The sequence below is a fragment of the Aspergillus saccharolyticus genome, assembly GCF_003184585.1.
Source record: "Aspergillus saccharolyticus JOP 1030-1 unplaced genomic scaffold BP01scaffold_6, whole genome shotgun sequence".
In the NCBI taxonomy this organism is placed as follows: Eukaryota; Fungi; Ascomycota; class Eurotiomycetes; order Eurotiales; family Aspergillaceae; genus Aspergillus; species Aspergillus saccharolyticus.
In genome coordinates, this window is record NW_020290616.1 from 409,769 (window position 1) to 432,721 (window position 22,953).

General features: G+C 50.5%; 7 protein-coding genes across 7 annotated transcripts; 2 read left to right on the forward strand and 5 right to left on the reverse strand.

Annotated features, from left to right (window-relative positions):
- Positions 1-393: 393 nt before the first annotated feature.
- Positions 394-2,366, reverse strand: BP01DRAFT_409047 (heterogeneous nuclear ribonucleoprotein HRP1; the record flags this gene model as incomplete). Its single annotated transcript, XM_025578841.1, has 4 exons — positions 394-900; positions 987-2,028; positions 2,097-2,260; positions 2,330-2,366. 4 exons carry the CDS (start codon positions 2,364-2,366, stop codon positions 764-766), a joined length of 1,380 nt encoding a protein of 459 aa, XP_025433710.1. The 3' UTR covers positions 394-763.
- A 1,189-nt stretch (positions 2,367-3,555) lies between these two features.
- On the reverse strand, positions 3,556-4,207 carry BP01DRAFT_363542 (uncharacterized protein; the record flags this gene model as incomplete). The annotated part of the gene is made up of 3 exons (XM_025576284.1): positions 3,556-3,736; positions 3,819-4,097; positions 4,164-4,207. 3 exons carry the CDS (start codon positions 4,205-4,207, stop codon positions 3,556-3,558), a joined length of 504 nt encoding a protein of 167 aa, XP_025433711.1.
- A 579-nt stretch (positions 4,208-4,786) lies between these two features.
- BP01DRAFT_335203 (GTPase-activating protein GYP1) lies at positions 4,787-7,428 on the forward strand (the record flags this gene model as incomplete). Its single annotated transcript, XM_025573185.1, has 8 exons — positions 4,787-5,116; positions 5,215-5,230; positions 5,316-5,325; positions 5,439-5,555; positions 5,627-6,120; positions 6,178-7,058; positions 7,120-7,212; positions 7,267-7,428. The coding sequence occupies exons 1-8, from the start codon at positions 5,090-5,092 to the stop codon at positions 7,426-7,428; spliced, it is 1,800 nt and encodes a 599-aa protein (XP_025433712.1). The 5' UTR covers positions 4,787-5,089.
- On the reverse strand, positions 7,382-8,457 carry BP01DRAFT_354248 (dimethyladenosine transferase). Its single transcript, XM_025574381.1, has 2 exons — positions 8,319-8,457; positions 7,382-8,262 (listed from the first exon to the last, which is right to left on the reverse strand). Exons 1-2 carry the CDS (start codon positions 8,445-8,447, stop codon positions 7,519-7,521), a joined length of 873 nt encoding a protein of 290 aa, XP_025433713.1. The 5' UTR covers positions 8,448-8,457; the 3' UTR covers positions 7,382-7,518.
- A 620-nt stretch (positions 8,458-9,077) lies between these two features.
- BP01DRAFT_313781 (U4/U6-U5 snRNP complex subunit PRP6) lies at positions 9,078-12,652 on the forward strand. Its single transcript, XM_025572517.1, has 3 exons — positions 9,078-9,536; positions 9,635-11,927; positions 12,036-12,652. Exons 1-3 carry the CDS (start codon positions 9,154-9,156, stop codon positions 12,180-12,182), a joined length of 2,823 nt encoding a protein of 940 aa, XP_025433714.1. The 5' UTR covers positions 9,078-9,153; the 3' UTR covers positions 12,183-12,652.
- Positions 12,653-13,267: 615 nt separating this feature from the next.
- Positions 13,268-14,855, reverse strand: BP01DRAFT_290974 (TADA1 family protein; the record flags this gene model as incomplete). Its single annotated transcript, XM_025571627.1, has 4 exons — positions 13,268-13,932; positions 14,007-14,115; positions 14,198-14,571; positions 14,636-14,855. The coding sequence occupies 4 exons, from the start codon at positions 14,853-14,855 to the stop codon at positions 13,268-13,270; spliced, it is 1,368 nt and encodes a 455-aa protein (XP_025433715.1).
- A 376-nt stretch (positions 14,856-15,231) lies between these two features.
- BP01DRAFT_414060 (actin cortical patch component) lies at positions 15,232-22,953 on the reverse strand. The gene is made up of 9 exons (XM_025579034.1): positions 22,698-22,953; positions 22,368-22,597; positions 22,150-22,285; positions 21,287-21,375; positions 19,509-21,215; positions 17,247-18,581; positions 15,738-17,190; positions 15,523-15,684; positions 15,232-15,454 (listed from the first exon to the last, which is right to left on the reverse strand). Exons 1-9 carry the CDS (start codon positions 22,843-22,845, stop codon positions 15,351-15,353), a joined length of 5,364 nt encoding a protein of 1,787 aa, XP_025433716.1. The 5' UTR covers positions 22,846-22,953; the 3' UTR covers positions 15,232-15,350.

The window sequence follows — 22,953 nt, forward strand, 5'->3', positions numbered from 1 at the left end:
AACTTGTGCCCCTGTATCATCACAGGATCTGTCATTGTTTGCATTGAATAATTCTTGGAAATATATTTTGTTTCTATTTCTGTCTAGATAACAGGCTGTAGTTATTTTCCCTTCATGTGCCTCATTTAACGGTGTTCTGTCGGCTGTGTTGCCATCAAGCTGAGACCTCTTTCTTACTATGGCATTGGTGCCCCCATGTTCTTTACCAACTAGACTTATCACGCATGATGCAGATCCGAGAGTAGACATTCAATTTTCCATTCCTCACACGGCAGGAACGGGTGTTCCTATGATAAGCGATGACATTGTAGAGTGGAGAATAAAACAAAAGACTGTTGCAGTCCACACCGAATCCCTTGCACAATTTTGGACTGGCTCGCATGCATACACCGTGAGAGCACAAGGATAGCACTAGAGAGAGGGAGAACGTCATACAATCTGAAGAGTCACGACAGGAACAAGATAGAAGACAGGCAACGGTTGGGCGGAGCCTTGGGATGATTTTAAGGTGGTTGGTGTGAAACCGAATGCCACTTTTACTGCTGCAAGATCAAGCCATTCTGGATTGCACAGCTTAAGAACAGAAAAACAGAAGAGAAAGTTTCCTCAAACAGCCATGAAGAGAAGGGAGGGGGTTGCAACGGAAAGATTTGCTTAATTGCACGAGAGAATCCCAAGTGAAGGGTAGAAACTAGAACTGGGGTGCACATGTACAACAGCGTGAAGATGAGAAGCACAAAATTGAAAGGCAGATCATATCACTTTAACCCCGCGAGTAAGGATGGAAGCCCCGGTGACCTCCGCGACCCCCACCACGATAATTAGCGCCCGGCTTACCAGCATTCTTCGGCCCTGTCGGAGCATTGGCGGGGGCAGCACTCTGAGGTTGTGGAGTCGGACCTTGATGAACCGAGGTTAGCAAGTTTGGGCAGACAGGGCGGCACATTACAAGATATACGGGATGGAAGGGCAGGGAAGAGACATACCGCGTCCCATGCTCCCCGCGCGGGTCATGGCCTGGGGCCCGGTCGGGATGTTCGGCTGAGGTACTTCATCATACATACCTTCCCAAGAAGTTGGTCCACCTTGCTGGTAGGGAGAGAAGGCCCGATTTTCCATGGCACGGCGTGCCTGTTGCTGCTCGTATTTCTGCTGCTCGAAGGCGATCTGTTCCTGAGCATTGTAGCCAGGTCCACCACGATGGCCCGAGAAATTCCCATTGGCGCTGGCTGCGGCCATGTTCATTCCATTGCCACCTCCTCCCATCTGGCCAGTCATGCCGCCGGAATTGCTGCTCTGGCTTTGATTCTGCATCTGCTGCATCTGTTGCATCTGCTGCATTACTGCGGGATTCATCATGTTCGGTGCCATTGTCTGGGGCGTAGTGCTTTGCGACGGAGGGCTAAGGCTGCCTTGCGGCGCTTGACCGTTCCCCATTTGCATTTGCTGCATTTGTTTCATTTGCTGCATCTGTTGCATCATGGCTGGGTTCATTCCACCCATGCCCATTCCGCCCATGCCTTGACCTTGAGCCGCAGCAACGGCCATCTGCTGTTGCATTAGAGCAAAGTATTGCTGCATCCTCTGCCAATATTGTGCCATCATTTGCGGGGTGAGTCCACCGGCCATGCTGCCTTGGCCTTGAGCACCGGCTTGTTGCTGCGAACCATCGCCGCCCATCGCGCCTCCGTCACGGAAACTCTCCCTGCCACGACGGAACCGGCGGTCTTCCTCATCGCGTAAATTGCCCCTTGGCTGGGCTTTTTTCACCTCGATTGGCTTACCGAGAATTTCTAGAGGACGTGAGAGTGCTGCCTCGACAGCCGCTTCGCTATCAAATGTCACGAATCCAAAGCCACGGGGGCGACCGGTATCCTTGTCAATCATCAGGGTTGCATCGATTACACGCCCGAACTGAGTAAAGAATTCTCTGAAATCATGCTCATTTGCCTCTTGGCTGACACCGCCAACGAAAATTTTACTGGTCTTTTCCTGCTCGTCCCGCGGGATTGCACGCTTGGGGTCGATCTGTCCCATGTTGGTCAGCTGGCGAAACCTATTTCGAGAACGGGCTGAGATTTGGCGGAAGCTCTTACAATCTTGCCATCCAGATAGTGTTCCTTGACCATGACGGTGTTGACAGTCTTCGGATCCCTGAACGTCAAGAAACCAAAGCCCCTCGAGCGACCCGTAGCACTATCTCGCATCACAGTACATTCTTGTACCTCTCCAAACTGAGAGAAGTAATCTTTCAAGGACTCTGATGCAATATGTTAGATGACTTAGGGACGATAGATGTAGCAGTATTCAGCCCTGGAAGAGTACATACGATCTGTAGTCTCCCAATTCAGACCTCCGATGAACATTTTCCTAGTGCCATGACTCAATTAGCAAGCGTCAAATTGCAATACTCAGTTAGTACCGCTCCGAAGGATATTGGGGGGTGGGGCATCTTGATCGAGGCAAGCTTGGGCATGAATCAACGACAGCAGCAACAACATTCAAAAAGTGACACAAGACATCAGAATCTCGGTTGTGGACAAGTGAAAGTGGAAAGTGATGAAGAAGAGGGATGCGACCAATCCGTTCCAAAGCGCTATTCCTTGGTGCTGTGAGGGCACTCGGTTAAGGAGTGCTAGCTGCATGACCTCTATCGGTATTCACTGACTGGCAGACGAATTGTCATCGAAAATGGGCCAAATCCCTTCGCCGTATGATTCACCATGGCCACAAAACCGATTGAATTCAGACAGGGCATTGACGATCTGAGAAGAAGCTTCAAACGCGGGTTGATCTGGGCCAACAATACATTGGAATGAATCTCTTGGTCCAGGACAGCACTGAATTATGTCTCCAAGTCAGAGAGCACCATTGGTTTACAACACCATCCAGTGAGCTGAAACCAAATGAGGGAGCTTCAACATCGTAAAGGTATGCGGGTGGGTGGTGTCACCACAGGTTGGAGCATATGAGGCGGATGGATTATGTCCATTTTCTTTCCCTTATCTGTCTGTCTGTCTGTCTGTCTGTCTGTCTGTCTGCCTGTCTGCCTGCCTGTCTGTCTGTTTGGCCAAAGATTCTCTGCCTGTCTGTCTAATCAAGTCCGATGCTAGGTAATCTGTTCGAGAGTTTCCCAGACTAGACCGCCAAAGTCTCAAACCTTGCTGCCCTCTATCATGATATATCGACATGAAGCTATATAGTAACGGATGTACTATAGTCGCACGTGACACGGCTATGGAGAGCCAAGGAACCGAGCATTGTCTTCCTGAGTCTCACATCGTTGCTGGAACGTCGAATAAATCTGTCACCCGAGCCTCGTAGCGTGGCTGAAGTTTTGTCTTTTTGCTTGTACCAGACGGAGCTCAACATCGCCAGCGAGGGAATCCTCCTAACACCATAATTTTCTTGTTCAAGGCCAAGATCTCTTTGCCATCCAGAAACCATGAGCGACCCTATAGAGGAGAACCCTTGACAGATACCTTGACTGAGATAAAACCCGACCCATTCGCACACAACATCAAGACACCGAAATAATCAAGACCCGAGCACAATTCATGATTGTGGCTGTTGCGGGAGTGCGGCATAGTTTTCGAGAATCCCTTGGGCGCTGCTTGAGATATAGTGGGCCGACACAAATGGGAATAGCCATGCCATGATGCATACCCTCTTGACAATCGGGGAGAGAATGAGGAATGAGATGAAAGGAAACAGGGCTTCTGCGTGACCGTGACCGCTGAGGTCACAAATGCAATGGAAAGGGTGCATAATACCAATGGAAGATATTATAGGAATATTCTATTGAAAATAGCACTCACCCATCTTCTTTAATTCCCGTCCCTTGAGGTTCGGATTCGCCCACCGAGGCTGCAGCAGGATGCGCAAAACCAGCGCCCCCGTTCTCTCCGCCTGCGTGGTTTCCAGACTGATGAGAATATTGATACGACCCACCAGCGTCGATATCACCATGGCCGTGATCCGCATACTGCGTTCGAAGCTCGGTAGCAGAGGCATGTGGAGCAGGAGTGATAGGCTCGGGCATCTGTGGAGGCTCTACAATAGGCTTCGTCTGAACAGTAGTATCGTCCGCATCGTACCTAGAATATGAAAACTAAGCGTCAGACGATGGCATAAAACTGAGCATTTGAGACGAGGCACCATACAGATCGGCGAAAAGATCTTCCTCAACATCGTCAGGTTCGGCCATCACTGCTCAGTGACTGTATCGATTACACAAGGAGGCGAAAAGATTCGAAGGAATAAGAGAAGGGAAATCCGTGTAGGATTCAGAGATAGTCAGCACCGGCAGGTGAAGTCAAATTGGCTCAAACAAGAGCCACAGAACTCAACCGGAATAAGTATTGACTAAGGCAGTACGGATTGCTACCGGGACCAAAGTCCTGAAGACAGGAGAAGAGAGTAATGGGAGGTGTTTGTGCTGTGTGTTTCTGGGGGGGGAGGGAGCGAGGGAGAGAAGCATGAACAAGGGAAGGAGGATGGATGGGAAGAAGAACAAGAAGAAGAGACTAACTTACGAAAGCAGGAGCGGAGATTGAAGTTAGGGAAAGGCAATGCAATACTGAATGTATGGTATGTATGAATCGCACACTCTGTACTTCGTACTGTATGTACAGTCAATGTATGGTACTGTACTCTGTAGTTACCCGCTGTATCTCTTGTCCTTCAGCAACTCACGTTAAGTTAGTGACCATGGCTGACTGAGCAAAGGCCATGACGACACAAAGCCCAGTACTCTTTTCCCTCTCGCATTATTGTCGCGATATACTCCGTATATAAATTTTGAGAAACCCTTTTTTTCATATGCATACAAGACGGAAAGGAGGAGTTCTTCTCGGAGGACATGATACTCTCTGCATCTGAATTTGGATCCCACGTGCCGTGATCTTCTTTACAGTATAACGTTAGTAGTGCAGCAGTGCTTCCTTCTCCCCGCACTCTTTCCCCTTGCCCCCGTCTTCGCTCCCTCTGGCTACCTTCTTCCGCGTTATTTGACTTTCTTGTTCCTGCTCTTCCTCCCAGTCCTCATGTTCACTTAACCTTGTACCCTCTGCACGACGAGATTGTTGCAATGACTACCAAGAAAGGCCAACAGCAGGTAAGTCAACCATAACTGCTCTTTTCACAGCCGTCTCACCTTTTCCCAAGCACCTTTCAAAGTGACGGGGTTCGCTAATTCCATCATTTGGTCATCAGGAAATGGTCCAGGTTGGTTCGTACCTCTCTCTTCCAGGCGCTTCCTTTTGTCTCACACTCGAAATTCCGCAACTGATCCATTCCATCCCCTTTCGTCACAGACCGCACTGAGTATGTTAACCTCAAGTTTCAATTGTTTGTAACAAACCTTTGGAAGCAATTGAAGCTGTTTCCTCAATCTTACTTCTCAAGAACTTGCTAACCAGGGCCTACGTTCGCTGAAGAAGGAGCAATTCGCCTTTCTGGAAGGCAAGATCGGTGTCCCATAACCAAGCATCGTCCAAGACCCCGGATCCAAACACCGTTGTCGGAGCCTCATATTCCCATGCCAATATATCAATGTTAGTTTCGCTACTGCCTGGCTCGATAGCGCTTTTTTTTTCAAGAGATTGACCAGAGTGCATGCCCATAGAGGGGGCCCGCAGCAACATGCCCGTCCGCGAACACCCCCTCCAGTGACTTCCGCCAACAGCTCGCATGCTACCTTGTCTCCCCATCGGCCGGGTTTGTGGGTTTCGTCACCACGAAATTCATACTCTGGCATTCTGAATGGGGGGTTGGAATCCTGGGAAAGCTATCGGGTGGGCGAGGGGCAAGAGGAAGATGAGAATGACGAGGATGGGGAAGGGGGTATAGCCTACGATGATGACGAGGATGAGTTTGGACTCCCAAGCATTACAAGCATGCGCAAGAAGCAAAGTCGAGCTACTGCTCCAACTCAACCTAGTACCCTTGACTCAGGCGGAGGGGTGGGACATCACTTGACCCTTGGTGTTGGCCTCGGAAGTAATCGACAACGAGCAAATAGTTCTGACATCGCGGAGGAGCGTGGGGTGTCGATTTATCCTATCACCAGGAAGGCAGAAGGCAAAATTCTACGGCCTCAGTACAAGGAGATTTTAAGAGGTTGGTGACGGTTTTGGGCGCGACCTATGTTCGGGAACATCTACTGATGGGTTCTAGACCCCGCACACGCGCTTAATCTTATAGATCATGCACCACCACCGAAAAATGCACCACCTAAAGAAATGGATGTCTATTCGAGCCGCATCTTAAGAATCAACAAGTTCAAGCGCTTGCTACAGACGAGCACTGTTCCTCTCGCAGAACTCAGGAACCTGGCGTGGTCAGGGGTCCCAGAGGAGGTGCGAGCAATTACTTGGCAATTATTGCTAGGGTATTTGCCGACAAACAGTGAACGACGCATTTCGACTTTGGAAAGGAAGCGCAAGGAATATCTGGACGGGGTCCGACAAGCATTTGAGCGAAGTGCCCCAAGCTCCGCCAACCCGCCTTCGTCCGTCACAGGACGAGGTAGAGGCTTAGACGAAGCGGTCTGGCATCAGATTAGTATTGACGTTCCTCGCACCAGCCCCCATATCCAGCTCTACAGCTACGAAGCTACTCAACGCTCTTTAGAAAAGATACTGTACGTTTGGGCTATTCGTCATCCTGCTAGCGGCTATGTCCAAGGCATCAATGATCTTGTGACTCCGTTTTGGCAAGTATTCCTCGGGCTATATGTTACCGACCTCAACGTTGAGGAGGGCATGGATCCAGGCCAATTGCCCAGGAGTGTGCTAGATGCGGTGGAGGCGGATTCCTTCTGGTGTCTCACCAAACTTCTGGATGGCATTCAAGACAACTACATCTATGCCCAACCAGGTATTCACAGACAAGTAAGAGCACTACGCGACCTAACGATGCGCATAGACTCTACACTGGCCAAGCATTTGGAGCAAGAGGGCGTGGAATTCATGCAATTCAGCTTTCGATGGATGAACTGTCTGCTCATGCGAGAAATGAGCGTGCAAAATACCATAAGAATGTGGGATACATACATGGTACTATATCAATCCCCTTAGCTATAACATACCTCATAGATGTACTAACCATTTTTGACAGGCTGAAGAGCAGGGCTTCTCGCGCTTCCACATATATGTGTGCGCCGCATTCCTTGTGAAATGGACAGATCAATTAATTAGAATGGATTTCCAGGTGGGCACTCAATGTGGAAATAGTATTATTTCGTGATGAGCTAATTAGAATCAGGAAATTATGATGTTCCTACAAGCCCTGCCGACAAAGGGCTGGACTGACAAGGATATCGAACTGTTGCTGAGTGAAGCCTACATTTGGCAAAGTCTTTTTCAAGACTCTCGTGCCCACCTTCGTCCGGCTGGAGATCGGTCGCCCGAGGATGGCTTTCAATGACGACTATCGTGATTCATTAGGAATGTTATGTACGCATATAGCATGAAGTTTCAAGGACGGGTATGCGCATCCCTCTCGCCAGCTGTGGGATTAGGTGAAATGGAAACCCTTCTGGTTGAACGCCCACAAAAGCTTCAGGAAATCGTTCTCATCACACATCCTGGCACGCTTATCTGCGAGGCCTGTTTCTTCTTCCAGTACCTGCCGAACTTTCTCCCGAACCAGCTCTCCCACCTTTCCTCTCTTCTTACGACTTGACCGACCCTTCAGCGCCTCCTGTATACGAGCATTTTCTTGCTCTCTGAAGAAGTCTGGTACGTCGTCATCGTCATCCAAATCCATGACTTCTTCGACCTCGTCCTCGTCCTCCTCTGCCACGTTGCCCGTGTCCATTGCGTCTGCTCCAGTCTCATCCGCTGGTCCGTCCTCCACGGGAATGTCGTTCTGCGCGCACCACGTTCGATAGTTGGCTTCCAGCATGTCCATTACAGTAGACTTGCCGAGGAAGCTTGATCGAATTGTCTTGTTCTTTCGGACAAAAAGAATTCTCAGAAGCCCGTCCCATTCGTCATAATTGATTTGTGGTCTGGGGTTTTTGGGGACCAGTCGGACTACACTGGACTCGACCAGAGGAGGTGGTTTGAAGTTGTTCTTTCCGACTTTCATGATATGATCAATCTTAGCCCACATCTGGGCATTGACGGAGAGTCGACTGTAGAGTTTGTCGCCCGGTTTGGCGAATAGTCTCAGCGCAAACTCTCGTTGAAACATTAGAATGCAGACTCGGGGAGCTGGCGAGGTTGCGAGAAGCTTGAATGTGAGTGGAGAAGAGATCTGTGTGCAAGCGGGTTAAGGATTGGACAAGAAAAGGCTTCTGTATAAGATCGCACCTGATAGGGAGTGTTGCTGATGCAAACATCGAAATACGGAAGTTCCGTCTTCATCACGTCGCCGAGTATGACATCCAAGCGATTCTGGGCGGGCGTGCCCTGGACACGTTTTGTGACTTCAGCAGCCATTCGAGGGTCTAGCTCAACGGCGATGACTTTCTTTGCCTTTTCGAGAATTTTGACCGTCAAGTTACCCGTACCAGGACCGATTTCCAGCACGACCTGTAGAGGCAAGACATACCATGTGGTTAAATTGGCTCGAGCATATGGTGACTATGGCGAAAGCTTTGACTTACATCACTCTGTTTTAGCTCAGCTTTCTCAACTATCCGTTGAGCGACGCCAGGGTTTTTCAGAATATGTTGACCAAGGTCTGTGTTCATCTTGAAAATGCTGTTGGCTGCTTTAGTTTTGGCTGCGGCGTCTGCATATGGATTGGCTTTGGAAGCGCTGTTGCGCTTCTGTTGTTTGACTTTGGGCATGGTGGTTGTTCAATCCGGGCTAGTTGTCACGGTCGATCTTGTTTTTGATGATATAATGAAATGTAGCCAAAAGTCCGCGAAGAATCCCCTCCTGCCTCCTTCTGTGCTGTGCTCCACTCTGTGTTTGCTAGGCAGATTTGAATATTAGCAAAAAAAATCAAAGTAATTGCGGAGACTTCCTGATAAGATTACCGGAGCCGGAATAAACTAATTGCGACCGCCTTGCGATGGCCCGCCGCAAAGCGTCAATAATGTACGCCGCTGTCGCCGCCAGTACCTCGTCTTGTACTAGCTAGGCCTTGCTTGGGTCCTTCAGCTTAATTCACCTTCTTGGACATTTTTTCCCGGTCAGTATGGCCTCTGGGCGGAAAGACTTCTTAAGCCAACCCGCTCCCGAGAATTACGTGGCGGGTCTCGGTCGAGGTGCGACTGGTTTCACCACTCGTTCGGACCTTGGACCTGCGCGAGAAGGGCCCACGCCGGAGCAGATTCAAGCGGCTCTTGCCAAACGAGCACAACAGCTCGGCGCAGCACCCCCAACAGCGTATGGAGCTGGGCGAGAAAAGGGTGGAAAGGACGACAAAGCTGAAGAGGACGAGGATGACGAGCGCTTCCAGGATCCAGACAATGAAGTGGGGTTGTTCGCCTACGGACAGTTTGATCAGGAGGATGATGAGGCCGATCGCATCTACCGGGAGGTGGATGAGAAGATGGACAAAAGACGCAAGATGAGAAGGTTAGTAAACCGCACCTCATTCGCAGTGATTCCGGGCTATTTAGCCACTTTGTCTCGTGATGGACTTGACTACTAACATGGAGGCTGGCCCTTACTAGAGAAGCCCGGGAACGGCAAGAAAGAGAAGATTATGAGCGCAAGAACCCCAAGATCCAACAACAATTTGCGGATCTAAAGCGATCACTAGCCTCCGTCTCTGAGGATGAGTGGGCGAACCTGCCGGAGGTGGGAGACCTAACGGGAAAGAACAGACGCGCAAAGCAGAATCTCCGGCAGCGCTTTTATGCTGTTCCGGACAGTGTTATCGCCAGTGCAAGGGATTCGACCCAGTTCGAAACCACCGTGGCGGACGATGGTTCTCAAACCAGTGCCCCGAGCATAGAGAACGCAGATGGAACGATAACGAATTTTGCCAACATCAGTGCTGCTCGTGACAAAGTACTACAAGTCCGACTGGATCAGGCTGCCATGGGATCATCTGGGGACTCAGCCTCAGGAAGCGCCACCAATATCGACCCAAAGGGATATCTTACGAGTCTCACTCAGTCGGAGCTGAAAGCGGGTGAGGTGGAAATTGGCGACATCAAGCGGGTTCGCGTTCTCCTGGAATCAGTGACAAAGACTAACCCCAAGCATGCCCCCGGATGGATTGCTCTAGCTCGTCTGGAAGAGCTTGCTGGTAGATTGGTGACGGCCAGGAATGTTATCGCCAAAGGCTGCGAATTATGCCCGAAGAGCGAAGATGCTTGGCTAGAGAACATTCGACTTAACGAAGGGCACAATGCCAAGGTCATAGCCGCGAATGCGATTAAGAACAATGATCGCTCTACAAGACTATGGATCGAGGCGATGAGACTGGAGACTGAGCCTCGGGCCAAGAAGAATGTGCTCAGACAAGCTATTCTTCACATTCCCCAGTCCGTCGTCATCTGGAAGGAGGCCGTCAACCTGGAGGAGGACCCAGCTGATGCACGTCTTCTTCTGGCCAAAGCAGTTGAGATCATACCTCTCTCGGTAGAGCTTTGGCTTGCTCTGGCCCGTCTCGAGACCCCAGAAAATGCCCAGAAGGTTTTGAATGCTGCCCGAAAAGCCGTCCCCACAAGCCATGAGGTATGGGTTGCAGCTGCAAGATTGCAGGAGCAAATGGGTACATCCGAAAAAGTCAATGTTATGAAGAGGGCTGTACAGAGCTTAGCAAGAGAAAACGCGATGCTCAAGAGGGAGGAGTGGATCGCTGAGGCTGAGAGATGTGAGGAGGAAGGCGCCATTCTCACCTGTGGTGCTATAATCCGTGAGACCCTTGGCTGGGGTCTTGATGAGGATGATGATCGTAAGGACATCTGGATGGAGGATGCTAAGGCTAGCATTGCCCGTGGCAAGTACGAAACAGCTCGAGCTATATACGCCTATGCCCTCCGTGTCTTCTTCAATCGCCGATCCATCTGGCTTGCTGCTGCAGACCTTGAACGCAACCACGGCAGCAAAGAAGCACTATGGCAGGTACTTGAAAAGGCCGTGGAAGCCTGCCCGCAAAGCGAGCAGCTGTGGTTGCAGCTTGCTAAAGAAAAGTGGCAGTCTGGGGAAACTGATGATGCTAGACGAGTGCTCGGTCGAGCTTTCAATCAGAACCCTAACAACGAAGACATTTGGCTGGCCGCTGTCAAGCTGGAGGCCGATGCTGACCAGACAACCCAGGCTAGAGAACTGCTTTCCACAGCCCGCCGTGAAGCAGGGACGGATCGTGTATGGATCAAGAGTGTCGCGTTTGAGCGGCAGCTGGGCAATGTTGACGAGGCGCTTGATCTCGTCAACCAGGGTCTTCAGCTATACCCCAAGGCTGACAAGTTATGGATGATGAAAGGTCAAATATACGAAGGCCAGAACAAATATCCTCAGGCAAGGGAGGCTTATGGAACAGGTACCCGAGCTTGCCCCAAGTCCGTGCCACTCTGGCTGTTGGCCTCGCGCCTGGAAGAGAAGGCAGGAGCCGTTGTCAAAGCTCGCTCCGTTCTGGACCGCGCCCGTCTTGCGGTTCCCAAGAGCCCGGAATTATGGACTGAAAGTGTTCGCGTGGAACGTCGTGCCAACAATATCGCTCAGGCGAAGGTTTTGATGGCGAAAGCCCTGCAAGAGATTCCCACATCTGGTCTGCTATGGAGCGAAAGCATCTGGTACCTTGAACCTCGTTCGCAAAGAAAGGCACGCAGTTTGGAAGCTATTAAGAAGGCCGATAATGACCCAATTCTCTTCATCACGGTGGCTCGCATCTTCTGGGGAGAGCGTCGACTAGAGAAGGCAATGACATGGTTCGAAAAAGCCATTGTCACCGACAGTGACTTGGGCGATGGCTGGGCTTGGTACTATAAGTTCCTATTGCAGCACGGCACTGAGGTACGTTTGTCTTTCGTTCTTTTGCCTCTCTCTCTAATACGCCCGCCTTCCGAGCACCTTGTATTTGTGTCTGGATGCTCGGTAGCTGACTGTTTTGTTCGTGTGCAGGAAAAACGGGCAGACGTAGTGGCTAAATGTGTAACGAACGAACCAAAGCACGGTGAAGTCTGGCAATCGATATCAAAAGACCCGGCCAATGCACGCAAGTCGGCGGAAGAGATACTCAAATTGGTTGCAGAACGCCTCACTCAATGAAGTAGCGGTATACGAGCCAGTCTATAATCTTAACTCGAGTCCGGCCCTAGTGACAGCCTACCGAGGATTTGGCCGGGATTCGCGTGGAAATACATAACGGCCACAACGAACCGCCACCATCCCGGTCAGAGTAAACAAGCTCGCATTATCAGCAGGATGCTTAAGTGCGATGACTCGAGATGTTCTTAGGATCGAAGGTCGTGTTCGTTGCTTTCGGACGACACTGGAATTAAGAATCAATGGTTTTTTCTTCCATGAATTGATGGTACTTGGGCTGCATGCAACCAGCCTATCTAGCGGATATCCATACCCGAATTGCTAATGTACACTACATAACCACAGCAAGAATGTTACTCGCCAGGTCCACAGATTTTGCCTTTGCATACTCTGGCCCGAAGGTATAAATAATGAGCCAAATTCTTTTCTCCGATCGTCCTTGTGTATGATCAATCAGTGTTTTTTTCTAGCAGATCAAATTACCGTAGCGGGCAGCTCAAGCCATCGCAAAATTTGGTCACAGTGGCTTCCTACCTTGAATAGGCTGCAACTAGTGAAGCCATTCAGACCTCATCTGTAGAGACTGCTGTTGCCTCTCAATAATAATTATAGGGATTTGAACTCGCCTCATCGGCATCATAGCTGAAAGCTGACCTGTCACATTGAACCAGGTTGGCTCCCTATGAGGTGATTAGGGAAGCAAGATGCAACAAGCCGTGTAAGTGAAAAAGCAGAACAACACAGTTAATTTTGAAGAAATGAAAGCAAGTCTCTTTGAACTCCATACCCGATGCAAAAAAGACAGTGTCGCGCACCATAGCGGCAACTCTTATGGACGCCCAGGACGCCTAGACGCTTCCCACCGGATCCAAGATGATGACTTCACTCATCAGTGAATCCGATTCGAACGTGTATGAATGTGTGTGTATCAAGAAGAGAATTCATAAAAGTGCAAGGCATCAAAAGCAACGGATATCAGGCGGCTTGAATCTGTAAAGGCAGAACAAGAGAAGGAACAGCAATTAGAGGACAGGTCGACGATGAGGAAGCTCGCAGGAAAAGAGAGAGAGCGTGGTAGAGAGAGTCGCTCACGAGGCCATAGACAGGCACTCGTCCAGTAAAGCGCTCAAGTGCACCCTATCAGCCGTTGTGCCTCCCTCCCAGTCTGATTCGGTGTCATCAATCTCCATTTCATCAGAGAAAATATTCTGTCCAGAGGTGTCATTCGAAATCTCTACCACGTCGTCAACTGTGTCAAATTTCTCTGCTTCAAGGTCATCTTCGAGATATCCACTCATAATTTGATCAACAAGCAAAGGCATATGGCTGAGGACACCACTGCCGAGTTCCAATGCTAATCGGAGATCTCGAACGCCCAATGGTTTTCGAACACTTGCCTCCTTAGCTTCAATGGGCAACAATCCAGTTGCGCTGTCTTTGACAATTTCGCCCCTGGTGAAGGCTAGTTCTTCTCTTTCTAGCTGTTGTCGATACTTGCGCATCATCATGCCATTGATCGTCCCCGAGGGACCATTCGACCTCGTGCGTGAGAAGACCACTGATAATACTTCCTTGACAAACGTTTCTGTTGCGATGGCCATATATTCCGCACAGGGTAAGCTTGCGCCACTGACTATAGATTCTTCGTAGCATATAGGGACCATGCGTGCATGAATTGATTCAGCATCCGGAAACTCGCCAGTCTCCGATGCCAAGGGTTGTGCATAACGTTTTCGAATCTCTAATTCCCAGTCTATTGAGAATGAACACGGTAAGTTTCTATCTCCAGCATGAATGGTTGAGTTGTCCGCGAAGCATGAGACCTACTTGTCTTGTTCAAACCACCGGCGCTGGCCGGTACCTGGCTAGGCAGCTTGATTTGCTTCGCCAGGTGGTAATCTACCAAATCATTGGGTGAGACATCATGTGAGTCACGCTGGTCGGTAAAACGACAATCATGTTAGACTTGTCCACTGACGACTTTGTGGCGTGGTTAGCCATAGATCAAGACTGCCTACCTCGGGTATCGCCTTGAGTCTGCGCCGGTCCCTTGGAGGCAACTGCATGACCTCCGTTTTGAGTCTCTGTTCGGCGGCATCCCCCGACGTCGGTTTCGGCACAACTGAGGGCTTATCATTTGCGGATACCCAACTGGCAACTCCATGGTCGGGAAGATCTCGGGTCAGGTTTCCGATTATCGCGCAAATGAAGTTGTTGTGGAGATGCTCAGTTTTCTGATCAACGCATATTATATGATCGACGCGCGATGAGAGTTCGCTTTGATTAAGCTGCCCTGTTCGTTGACACAAGTCTTCAGCATCCTGAATTGAATGGAGGCAGAGCGGAAATGTGGGATCACATAGATACAGCTGTACAAGCGGCAAAGCGATTTCTTGCGAGAAGCCAGAAGCGATGATCATCCGGGGAGCAGGTGAGCTTCATCATGTCGGACTCACCAAGAAGAAAGAGGGCGGTAGCCTCTTTGTACTCGGCCCATTGGTCACCGATGGCGGCTTTGAGCTCCGTGTAGACAGGCTCCAAGTCGAGTCGCGGAACGGAGATCAGCGCCTTCGTCGACTTCTGTAATGCAGGGGCACTAGGCGCAGAACCCTTAGACGAGGTGATTGCGGTTGATGTAGAGTCTGACCGACTCAGAGTAGCCGGGTCGATCTGCATGGTTGCAGTGTTCGCAGAAGCGCGACGGGGCTGCGCGAAGCCGGCAGGGCGAGTGGGAGAAGGAGGGAGGAACTAGGCCTTCATGAAGAAGATAAATCCATCCATTCAAGCGAGCTGAACCGACAAGAATCTCAAGTAATTGAGTGGGATGAGGGTTGGATCATGAGAGAGATTGTTGGGGCAGATGCAGGTGAAGACGCGGGCGTTGATAGAAACAGACAGCGGGGAAGAGAGGGAGGGAGGGTGAGTGAGAGATGGAGAAAGGGACGGACGAAGGAAAGGAAGTTGTTCAACCTGCCGGCAATCCGCAAACACATTTAATTGAATTTCCCTCCCCAACCAAAAAGAACAAGAGATGCAGACACGCAACTCAACTCGGTATCTAATTGATTAAATTGATTTTCTTCTTGAATACTACTTTTTGACCCCCCACCAGCGATTCTGTTCCCTGTGCCCGTACACTCCCAGTCCCTGTTTCCATCGCGTCAACAATATCTAAGCATACAACTTCACGGCATCCTCATCCAAAACTCCAAAAAGGTGACCTATTTCCTGGAGGATAGCTTCAATCTCACAAGACAATTGCCCCACTACTAGGACTATGTCTAACATTAGCTTTTTTGGAGGGGGGGTCTGGGAGGCAACTTGAGCGGAGCAAAAGACCTACCATATGCATACAATAGGGCGTAGTCCTCGTCGGTCGACGTCCGGCTTGCTTCGGGGTCTTTACGATAGTGGAAGAGACGCGCCAGGAGTCGATCCCGGGCGTGCTCGACGTTGGGAAGAGCATCGCTCAAGGGATATTCCAGCTTCATCGAAGAGGCCATAACTGTTTTAGAGATCAGTTCCAATCCATCGATGCCACTGTGCATTGGACTTTACCTGTCAGCAAATGACTGATCCGGTAAGACAGCTGTTGCCTTTCCTTCACAGTGTATCTCAAGATCGATAATTCTCCCTCGGATGCCGTCATATTCTTGAGCAGTTCCAGGTTGATGGCTACAAAGGCGTCCACCATGCTGCGGGTCCGACGAAGAATATTACCATAGCTAGCATCGGGAAACGCTTCCCTTAGCTCGAACTCGGAACGGGCGGAGACTTGCAGAGACTCCAGGTGTGACAAGAACCGTTCGACCTCTAGCTTCTCCCGGGCGCTCATAAATCCGGCAGACTCCTGTGGGTTGGCCATAGTGGACAAGGGCCCACGCTTCCAGATCAAGCTCAAGCGAAGCCATAGCAGACTCAGTCCATCTTTCAGCCTCTCTCGCGCACTGATCGGCCAGATCATCCGTGTGATAATGATGCCCCAGAGACAGCCCGATAAGACAGCGACTACGCGGTGAAGGGCAATCTCGGTGATAATGGGGCTGTCTCCTCCTTCATCTTGGTCATTCCTTCCTTCTCTTTGAGCAAGTGAATAGGCGTAGAGCACCGAGAGGTTGTATGTTAGCATAATGAATCTGCCCATCGGCCCCTGACCTCGCACAATGATAATGTAAAAATTCCAACTAGCCATGAGCAAGCCTAGAAATGCGAGACCAAACACATTTCCACCGGTGACATACCATGAGAGGATAGCACAACCGGCGCCCAAGCAAGTACCGAGAAATCGAGCGTAGCCCGTCGTGTTCGATGCTCCAATGGTCATGGAACAAACCAACATATATGAAAGTAAACCCCACTCGCCTCTCCAGTGGCCATACACTGGTCGAGTGGACGGAACAAACGCGGGTAAAGCATAAAGCGCAGCGCCGGTGCCGACTTTGATCGCAAACTTGGTGTCGTCCCGGCGAAAAACGCCCAGGGAACGCCACAAGCGATACCCAAGTCGTTGCTTTGCAGGACTTGTTGCGATGGCATTGGATGATAGAGCCGAACTCCCGAGCGGCTTGGGGATACTGGTATCGCCCAACTGAGCCTGCTCCAGTGTGACATCCAATCTTTCCTCCTTTGTTGTCAGGTCTGAGGTCCAGCGCCAGATCTTGAGCCAGTTCCATGATCGGCCATTTGGCCTCTCCTCATTCTCAAGCTGCAGCTCGTCGAGAATGGCGAGAAGCTCTTTCAGCTGTTCCCCAAATTCAAGCAATGAAAAACTGAAGTGCCCGCAGCTAGCAGACACCTCCTCCAGATCAGCCTCAACTGCCAGCGTCTGAATCCCTAGAACTTCTCGTTGCCGATAAATGGTCTTGAGCGCTTCTTCTCGCGAATCTCGGTATAACTCCAGCGCCCGATCAAGACTCGAGCGGTATCGGCTATTGATTGATACTCGATAGTCGTTTTCCGGCTTAAAAGGAATGTCGCGGAATATCTCCTTCAAGGTGAAGGCGAGAGACCTCTAAAGGCCATCATCAGCGTACTTATGGTAAGAACCACCCCGTCAGGTCCACTTACCATCGAGGGCCCCAGATGGCTAATAAATATAGCAAAAATGTCCGCCGGGTGAAGGATCTGCCCCTCTCCAGTACTAACACCATTTTCGGCACAAGCATCGTACCCGGCCCCAGCCGTTGCTTCCAATAACTCTTCTTCCGGTCTCTCATATATAGGTTCCAGGAGCGGACGATCTTCCTGCAATGACCATGGACTAGGTAGCGGAAGAGAACCGAGTCCAAAATTCAAATCTTCTGGCCCCTGGTAGGCAGTCTCAACAGCTTTGGTTTGTTTGAGCAGCTGGAATTGCAGATGAGCAGCACTGCGCAATCCGCCCAGGTTATGTGTGATGTCTTGGACCCAGCGGACCAATGTCTTCTCCAATCTGTATTCCTTTTCTGTGCCTACAACGAAATGCTCCATTTTTGCTTCACGCACAAGCTTGTCCAGCTGACCATATGCTTTTTTATGTCGTGCGGCGGTTTCACGAAATTCCGCCGTTTGAAGCTCCTCTTCCGAGCCACTTAGAAAGCTCTCAGTGATCAATGCCAACATGGTTGCCAAGGTTTCTGTGACTGTGGTGAGGTTTGATCGCAACTGCCTTCTCGCCGATATCGGAAAGATCAAGAAGGACACTGCCATGGAAGCAGTTACGCCCATCACCACCATCTTTAAGACTTGGGAGATCTTTGCAAATGACAGATCACCACTTTGCACCGCGCCTTCCTTTGTCAACACCGTGATGGTAGAAAGAGAAGCCAGAGAACAAGCGACATTGACAAGAGGATCGCCAAGCCTTTGTTTTGTCCATCCAATGAAGCCCAGACCTCCTCCACAAAACACGATCAAGACGACAGCGTGACCGAGGAGGAACATGCCTAAGGTGTCCTGAAAGAACCTCGAGACGAACATGCTGGTTACAGAAACGAGAGCGGCGTAAAGGAACGCGGCGAAAGCACAGATCAAGGCCTTGTACATGCTCCCTTGCGAGCGCGCCGGATGGAAGTAAACTGTAACTGTGGCCACCATGTGTTTGCCATCTTGATGGCCCAAGAATGAGGATATAGCGGGCACAAAGGTCGCGAGGGAGCCGAGCAGATAAGCCAGACTACATTTCAAGACGCCGATTCCCAGTTCTGATGAGAGGAATCCATGCGCTTGCGGGCCTATCTTCTTGACTTTACCCCACAGACGCGCAGGTAGCCTGCTGTGAGAAGTAACAATCTCGCCGCTCAGAAGCGCTCGGCGCTCCTCATCTTCGCTACTGCCATTCAACCCTGAACCCGGATTCCGTAGATGGATAAGACCTTTTAGGCGCTGACCGGTCCGCGGTAGGACAAATGTCGCATATCGCAGCTAGATGCAATTTTCAGAGGCGTCAATTACCGTGGGGATCAAGGCTAAGACGGGGGAGGAAGGGTGGATGAGGGCAGGGAAAGATGCTGAAGATGAATAGCTAACTGGCTGGCTGACCTTTTTGGGGCGTAGAATGCGACGGGAGTTGTTTGAGGAGTCCCCGGACCGAGACATCTTATAACTTCATGATAGTCAACTGGCTTTAGAGGCAAGGGAAAACGCAGATACAAGGAGAGAAGGAGGAGGAGGAGGAAGAGGGGATATATACACAAAAGAAAAAGAAGGGAGAAAAGAGAAGGAAACGATGGCAGACCGGTGAGGAAAGTCAAGCAGGGCAAGGCAATGATGGAAGAACACCAACGACGCCTGGACCATACCTATCTATCTAGCGCTCTCTCTCTCTCTCTCTCTCTAAGAATTCATAAGGCATGCATGACTGGATGAATGACTGGATGATGAATGGATAAGTACAGAGTACTAGGTACTCCGTACGTACTACCTTATTGATGGGTGGAAGCTTGAACAACTTGAAAGTTGGACGCCCGGGCGGTGGAGAGCTAATCATCCGTCCAATGATCAGGTCGTGCGCCCCGGGGTGGGGGGCGTCGATCTAGAATATACAACAGTTAAGTCCGGACGAAGTACGGAGTACGATCAAGTAATGCTCAGTACTGTATGTAGTACGTGTGTATAAGTACATTTGTATTATATGTATTGTATGGTATGTCTCCCCGCTACAAAGTAGGTACTGTACAGTAGAAAGTAGAAAAAAAAGAAAAACGGGATATTCATATATGCTCTAAGACGATGAGGCTTGTTGTCTTCTTTTGAGCTCATGTGCTGTACTGAATGTATGAACAGTCGAAAAAGAGTAAGAGAAGAACTACCACAAAGATCCGATCATGCCAGCCCTTCTACCTTCCACACCTTAATTGCTGCATCCGCTCCAGCCGAGGCAACCTTGGATCCTCCCGCAATCCAAGTAACTCCATTCACACCTTCTCTGTGGGCATTCGATACTTGCAGCCAGTCTCCTGGTTTAGTCAAGCTCCACACAAAGATGTTGGTGTCAAGCCCTCCACTGACCACATGGGTATTGTCCTCGTTCCAAGCGATTGAGGTAACTCGGGAGGTGTGCGCTGTCCACCGGTCAGTGACCAATTGACCATCAGTAGCCTGGTAGACCAGCACGCGGCCCCGAGTATCCCCAACGGCCAGAAGCGAACCATCCACCGAGAACGCCAATGCCGAGATCGCGTTCCGTGATGCCTTGAACTCGGTCTTGGGGGTCAAACCCTGGGCTGAAATGTCGCAGATTAGGACTGAGGAGTCCTCCCCACCTATGGCAGCAAGACTACCATGGGCTGCGACTGTGGTCACGGCAAACTGGGGCTTGAATTCAGCAGACTTTTGCCCATCATGATAGATCTCCACGCTCTCGGTCGTCCCGACTACTATCTTGTCCTTCGCGGTTGCGATGCCCTTGGGTTGGCCAGACAATTTGGCCGAGATGCCAGTATAAGTTTTGGCACCAAGATCAACGGATCGAATCGTATCATCCCAAGCGACGCTGTAGATGCGGCCGGTGCCCTCCCGAGTCGGAGCGAGCCCGGCGATGTAGGCCGTATGTCCGTCCCCTTCCACTTCTTCCGCACATCCCGTGGGCAAATCCCAGTGACAGACCCTCCCGTCAAAGCTACCTGACCATAGTGTCTCTGTGTCGCTACCAGAGCTGAACTGGACTAGGGATGTAATGTTCTTTTGATGGCCCTGGATTATCTGCCGGGGTTTGGGAGTGCCTTCGACGAGGTAATTCAGGTCCCCGCTCAACGAAAGACTGATGAGTAGGTTGTCACTTCTCGCTGGAGGCCATACCACACCAACTTGCTGATCTCGGATGTTTGACGCTCCTTCTTCTCCTAGTTCCCAGCTCTGTGTAACCTTACCCGCTTCTACATCCCAAATCTTCACGGTTCTGTCAGCACTGGCAGTCACAAACTTGCGCGAATCTTTAGCCCACGAGACAGCAAAAATGCTTCCTTTATGCTCGCCATCCCCAATTTGACTTCTCGGCTCACCGGTTTTTCCATCGTATAGCCAGATTTTCCGGTCAGCACCGACACTGACTAATGTTGAGCCATCGGGGCTAAAGCCAACACCGTAGATATAGTTGATGTGCTTGTCTCGGATACCTGTATTGAACTTGAAAGGTGCGCCGTGATAGAAGACGAGATTCTTATCATCACCCGCAGCAGCGGCCCGCAACGGTCTCTGCTGTTTGATGGAAACAGAGTTGATCTGTTGGGTGTGTCCATATATTTCGCCGACTGTGTTACCGCTGTCCCAGGTAATGCAATGCCCGTAACGCTGCTTGCCATCGCCAACTGCAATTATGCGTTGCGAGTCGCCGTCCCAGGCAAGATCATTAATGCGGCCGTTCACAATGCTATATTCACCTTTCGTGATGCCGTCTCCAACACAGTCCCAAACACGCACAATACCGGTCGCATCTCCACTGGCCACATAGAATCCAGAAGGAGAAAAGCGGGCGACTGTTGTCTGGGCCTTGTGTTCAGTATACTGCCTGGCGATGGCCGGGTTGTCTATGGAGCGCAAGAAGATGGACTTGTTCGCCTGTGCGGGTGAATCAAGGGTTGGTCAGTGCCCAAGTAATATTGTAGAATCGATGCCCGGTCAAGACGTACCGCATATGCAAGGCGCTCGCCTTTGGCGTCCGACGAGAGCTGGGTGGGCTGACCCCTCGTAGTGGTGGGGTTGGCAGCCCAGATTGATTCTACAGAGTAGGTAGTCAGCAGGGGGGGGGGAAAGAATTTCGAAGCTAGTCAAGAATAGTTGTTGTAGGCAGACCATTGGTGATTGGCATGACTGGTCCAGCAGACAATATCAGTAATGATGGTAACCTTGTGGGAAGAGTAGTTCTGTTTTGGGAGGCAGCACAGATGGGAGAGGGGTAAAAGGGAAAGTAGAAGATGGGACAAGGGGAAGAAGGAATGTTGTTTACTGTTGACGTAGTGAGGAACCAACTAACTACACATAGTAGTCAACAAGTTAACTAGTACGTCGTTTCGGTTGTTTCGGGGCCTAGGCGCATGAGTGGGCCTGTTCTATGTGTACAGTACGGTGTACTATTGCCGCTGCTTGGTTATGCCTGCATATCTGCCAATTTCTACTCCAATCCTCACAAGGACGTGAGTAGTTATACTCTCAACTACATAAATAGGTTGAACAAATGAGTGCAGCGACTCTATGCCTGGTAACCTAAGAAGTGTTAAGGTATGAGTTCAAATGCCTCGAGAACAAAACCGCGAGCGGAATCGATAGTACAAGTGCATGGTCGCAGCCTCAAAATTGTGAAATCGTCATACTAATTTACAGCACATGCAATAGATCATATCAGAACAGGGTTCAAGAGGCAATAAAAAGAAGAAGCAAATCCGAGCAGACATCACCCAATGCGATGGCTAGAGGTACGTCTCTCAAAATGAGCTGCCTCCCTCCATGCGAGCCTTTGCCTCCGCAGCCAAGATTTCGGGGTGTCGATGCACACTGGGCATTAACCCAAGCCCGATTGCCCTACGAATAGCCTTGCTCATTTTTCGTTGATTGACTGGACGCAGACCCGTGTCGCGGCGGTGTTTGATCCGGCCCATAGGTGACATGTATTCGGACATGATCGAGAAGTTCTATCAGAAGCAGGTACCCAGTAGTCAGCAGTTGAATTTCGCCGCCTGTACGATCTGAGCGTCGAGGTCGTGTTCCACATACCTTGTACAGACTTAAAGGATTCAAGTTCAGAGAAACGAAGATATCGGTGGGCGGTGAGCGGGGCTCGCCCCATTCTCTCATCTGCGCAGGACTGAGATCATGAGGAGCATAAATATCACCGGCCTGCCAGCGACGAGACTGAAACTTCTCCAGGGGTCGGCTTTCGTGGGCAGTCTTCTGCTCGTCGAAAGCAGCTCGACGGGTTGCTCGACGAAGCCTCGGCCGCGAGACTATAATAAAACCATGTACAGTTAGCAAAACCAGTCGCTCGAACGCGTTGTCGGAAGAAGAGGGGCAGAGTAGTGCCCACTTTGCAGGAAAGTCACATACCGTGGTGGTCGGTACTGAGTTGGAAAGATCGCTCAGCGGTCGAGGCAGCACTTGAGGCAGCGGTCGAGTTCCAGCGACGAGCAGACACAGCACTGAGTGTCGAGCCGACGATGCGCAGTTGTGACCATGAGAAGAGTGGTAAAGCCATGCTGGTGAAAAGTCAGATCAATCCGTTGATTGCCTTCAAACGGAGAGATCGAATGTGAAGCTGAGGTGAAATCGATTTTCGCCTGTTCGGGAGGTACGCCAAGAGCCG

Coding starts and splice junctions, on each gene's coding strand:
- BP01DRAFT_354248 (XM_025574381.1), bottom strand. CDS start 8,447: ATGGCTGCTGAAGTCACAAAACGTGTCCAGGGCACGCCCGCCCAGAAT. Junction 8,263..8,318: donor TCAGCAACACTCCCTATCAG/GTGCGATCTTAT, acceptor GCTTGCACACAG/ATCTCTTCTCCACTCACATT.
- BP01DRAFT_313781 (XM_025572517.1), top strand. CDS start 9,154: ATGGCCTCTGGGCGGAAAGACTTCTTAAGCCAACCCGCTCCCGAGAAT. Junction 9,537..9,634: donor AAAAGACGCAAGATGAGAAG/GTTAGTAAACCG, acceptor GGCCCTTACTAG/AGAAGCCCGGGAACGGCAAG. Junction 11,928..12,035: donor TATTGCAGCACGGCACTGAG/GTACGTTTGTCT, acceptor GTTCGTGTGCAG/GAAAAACGGGCAGACGTAGT.
- BP01DRAFT_414060 (XM_025579034.1), bottom strand. CDS start 22,845: ATGGCTTTACCACTCTTCTCATGGTCACAACTGCGCATCGTCGGCTCG. Junction 18,582..19,508: donor GAGCGGATGCAGCAATTAAG/GTGTGGAAGGTA, acceptor AATTGCATCTAG/CTGCGATATGCGACATTTGT. Junction 17,191..17,246: donor GCCATCTGGGGCCCTCGATG/GTAAGTGGACCT, acceptor GATGGCCTTTAG/AGGTCTCTCGCCTTCACCTT.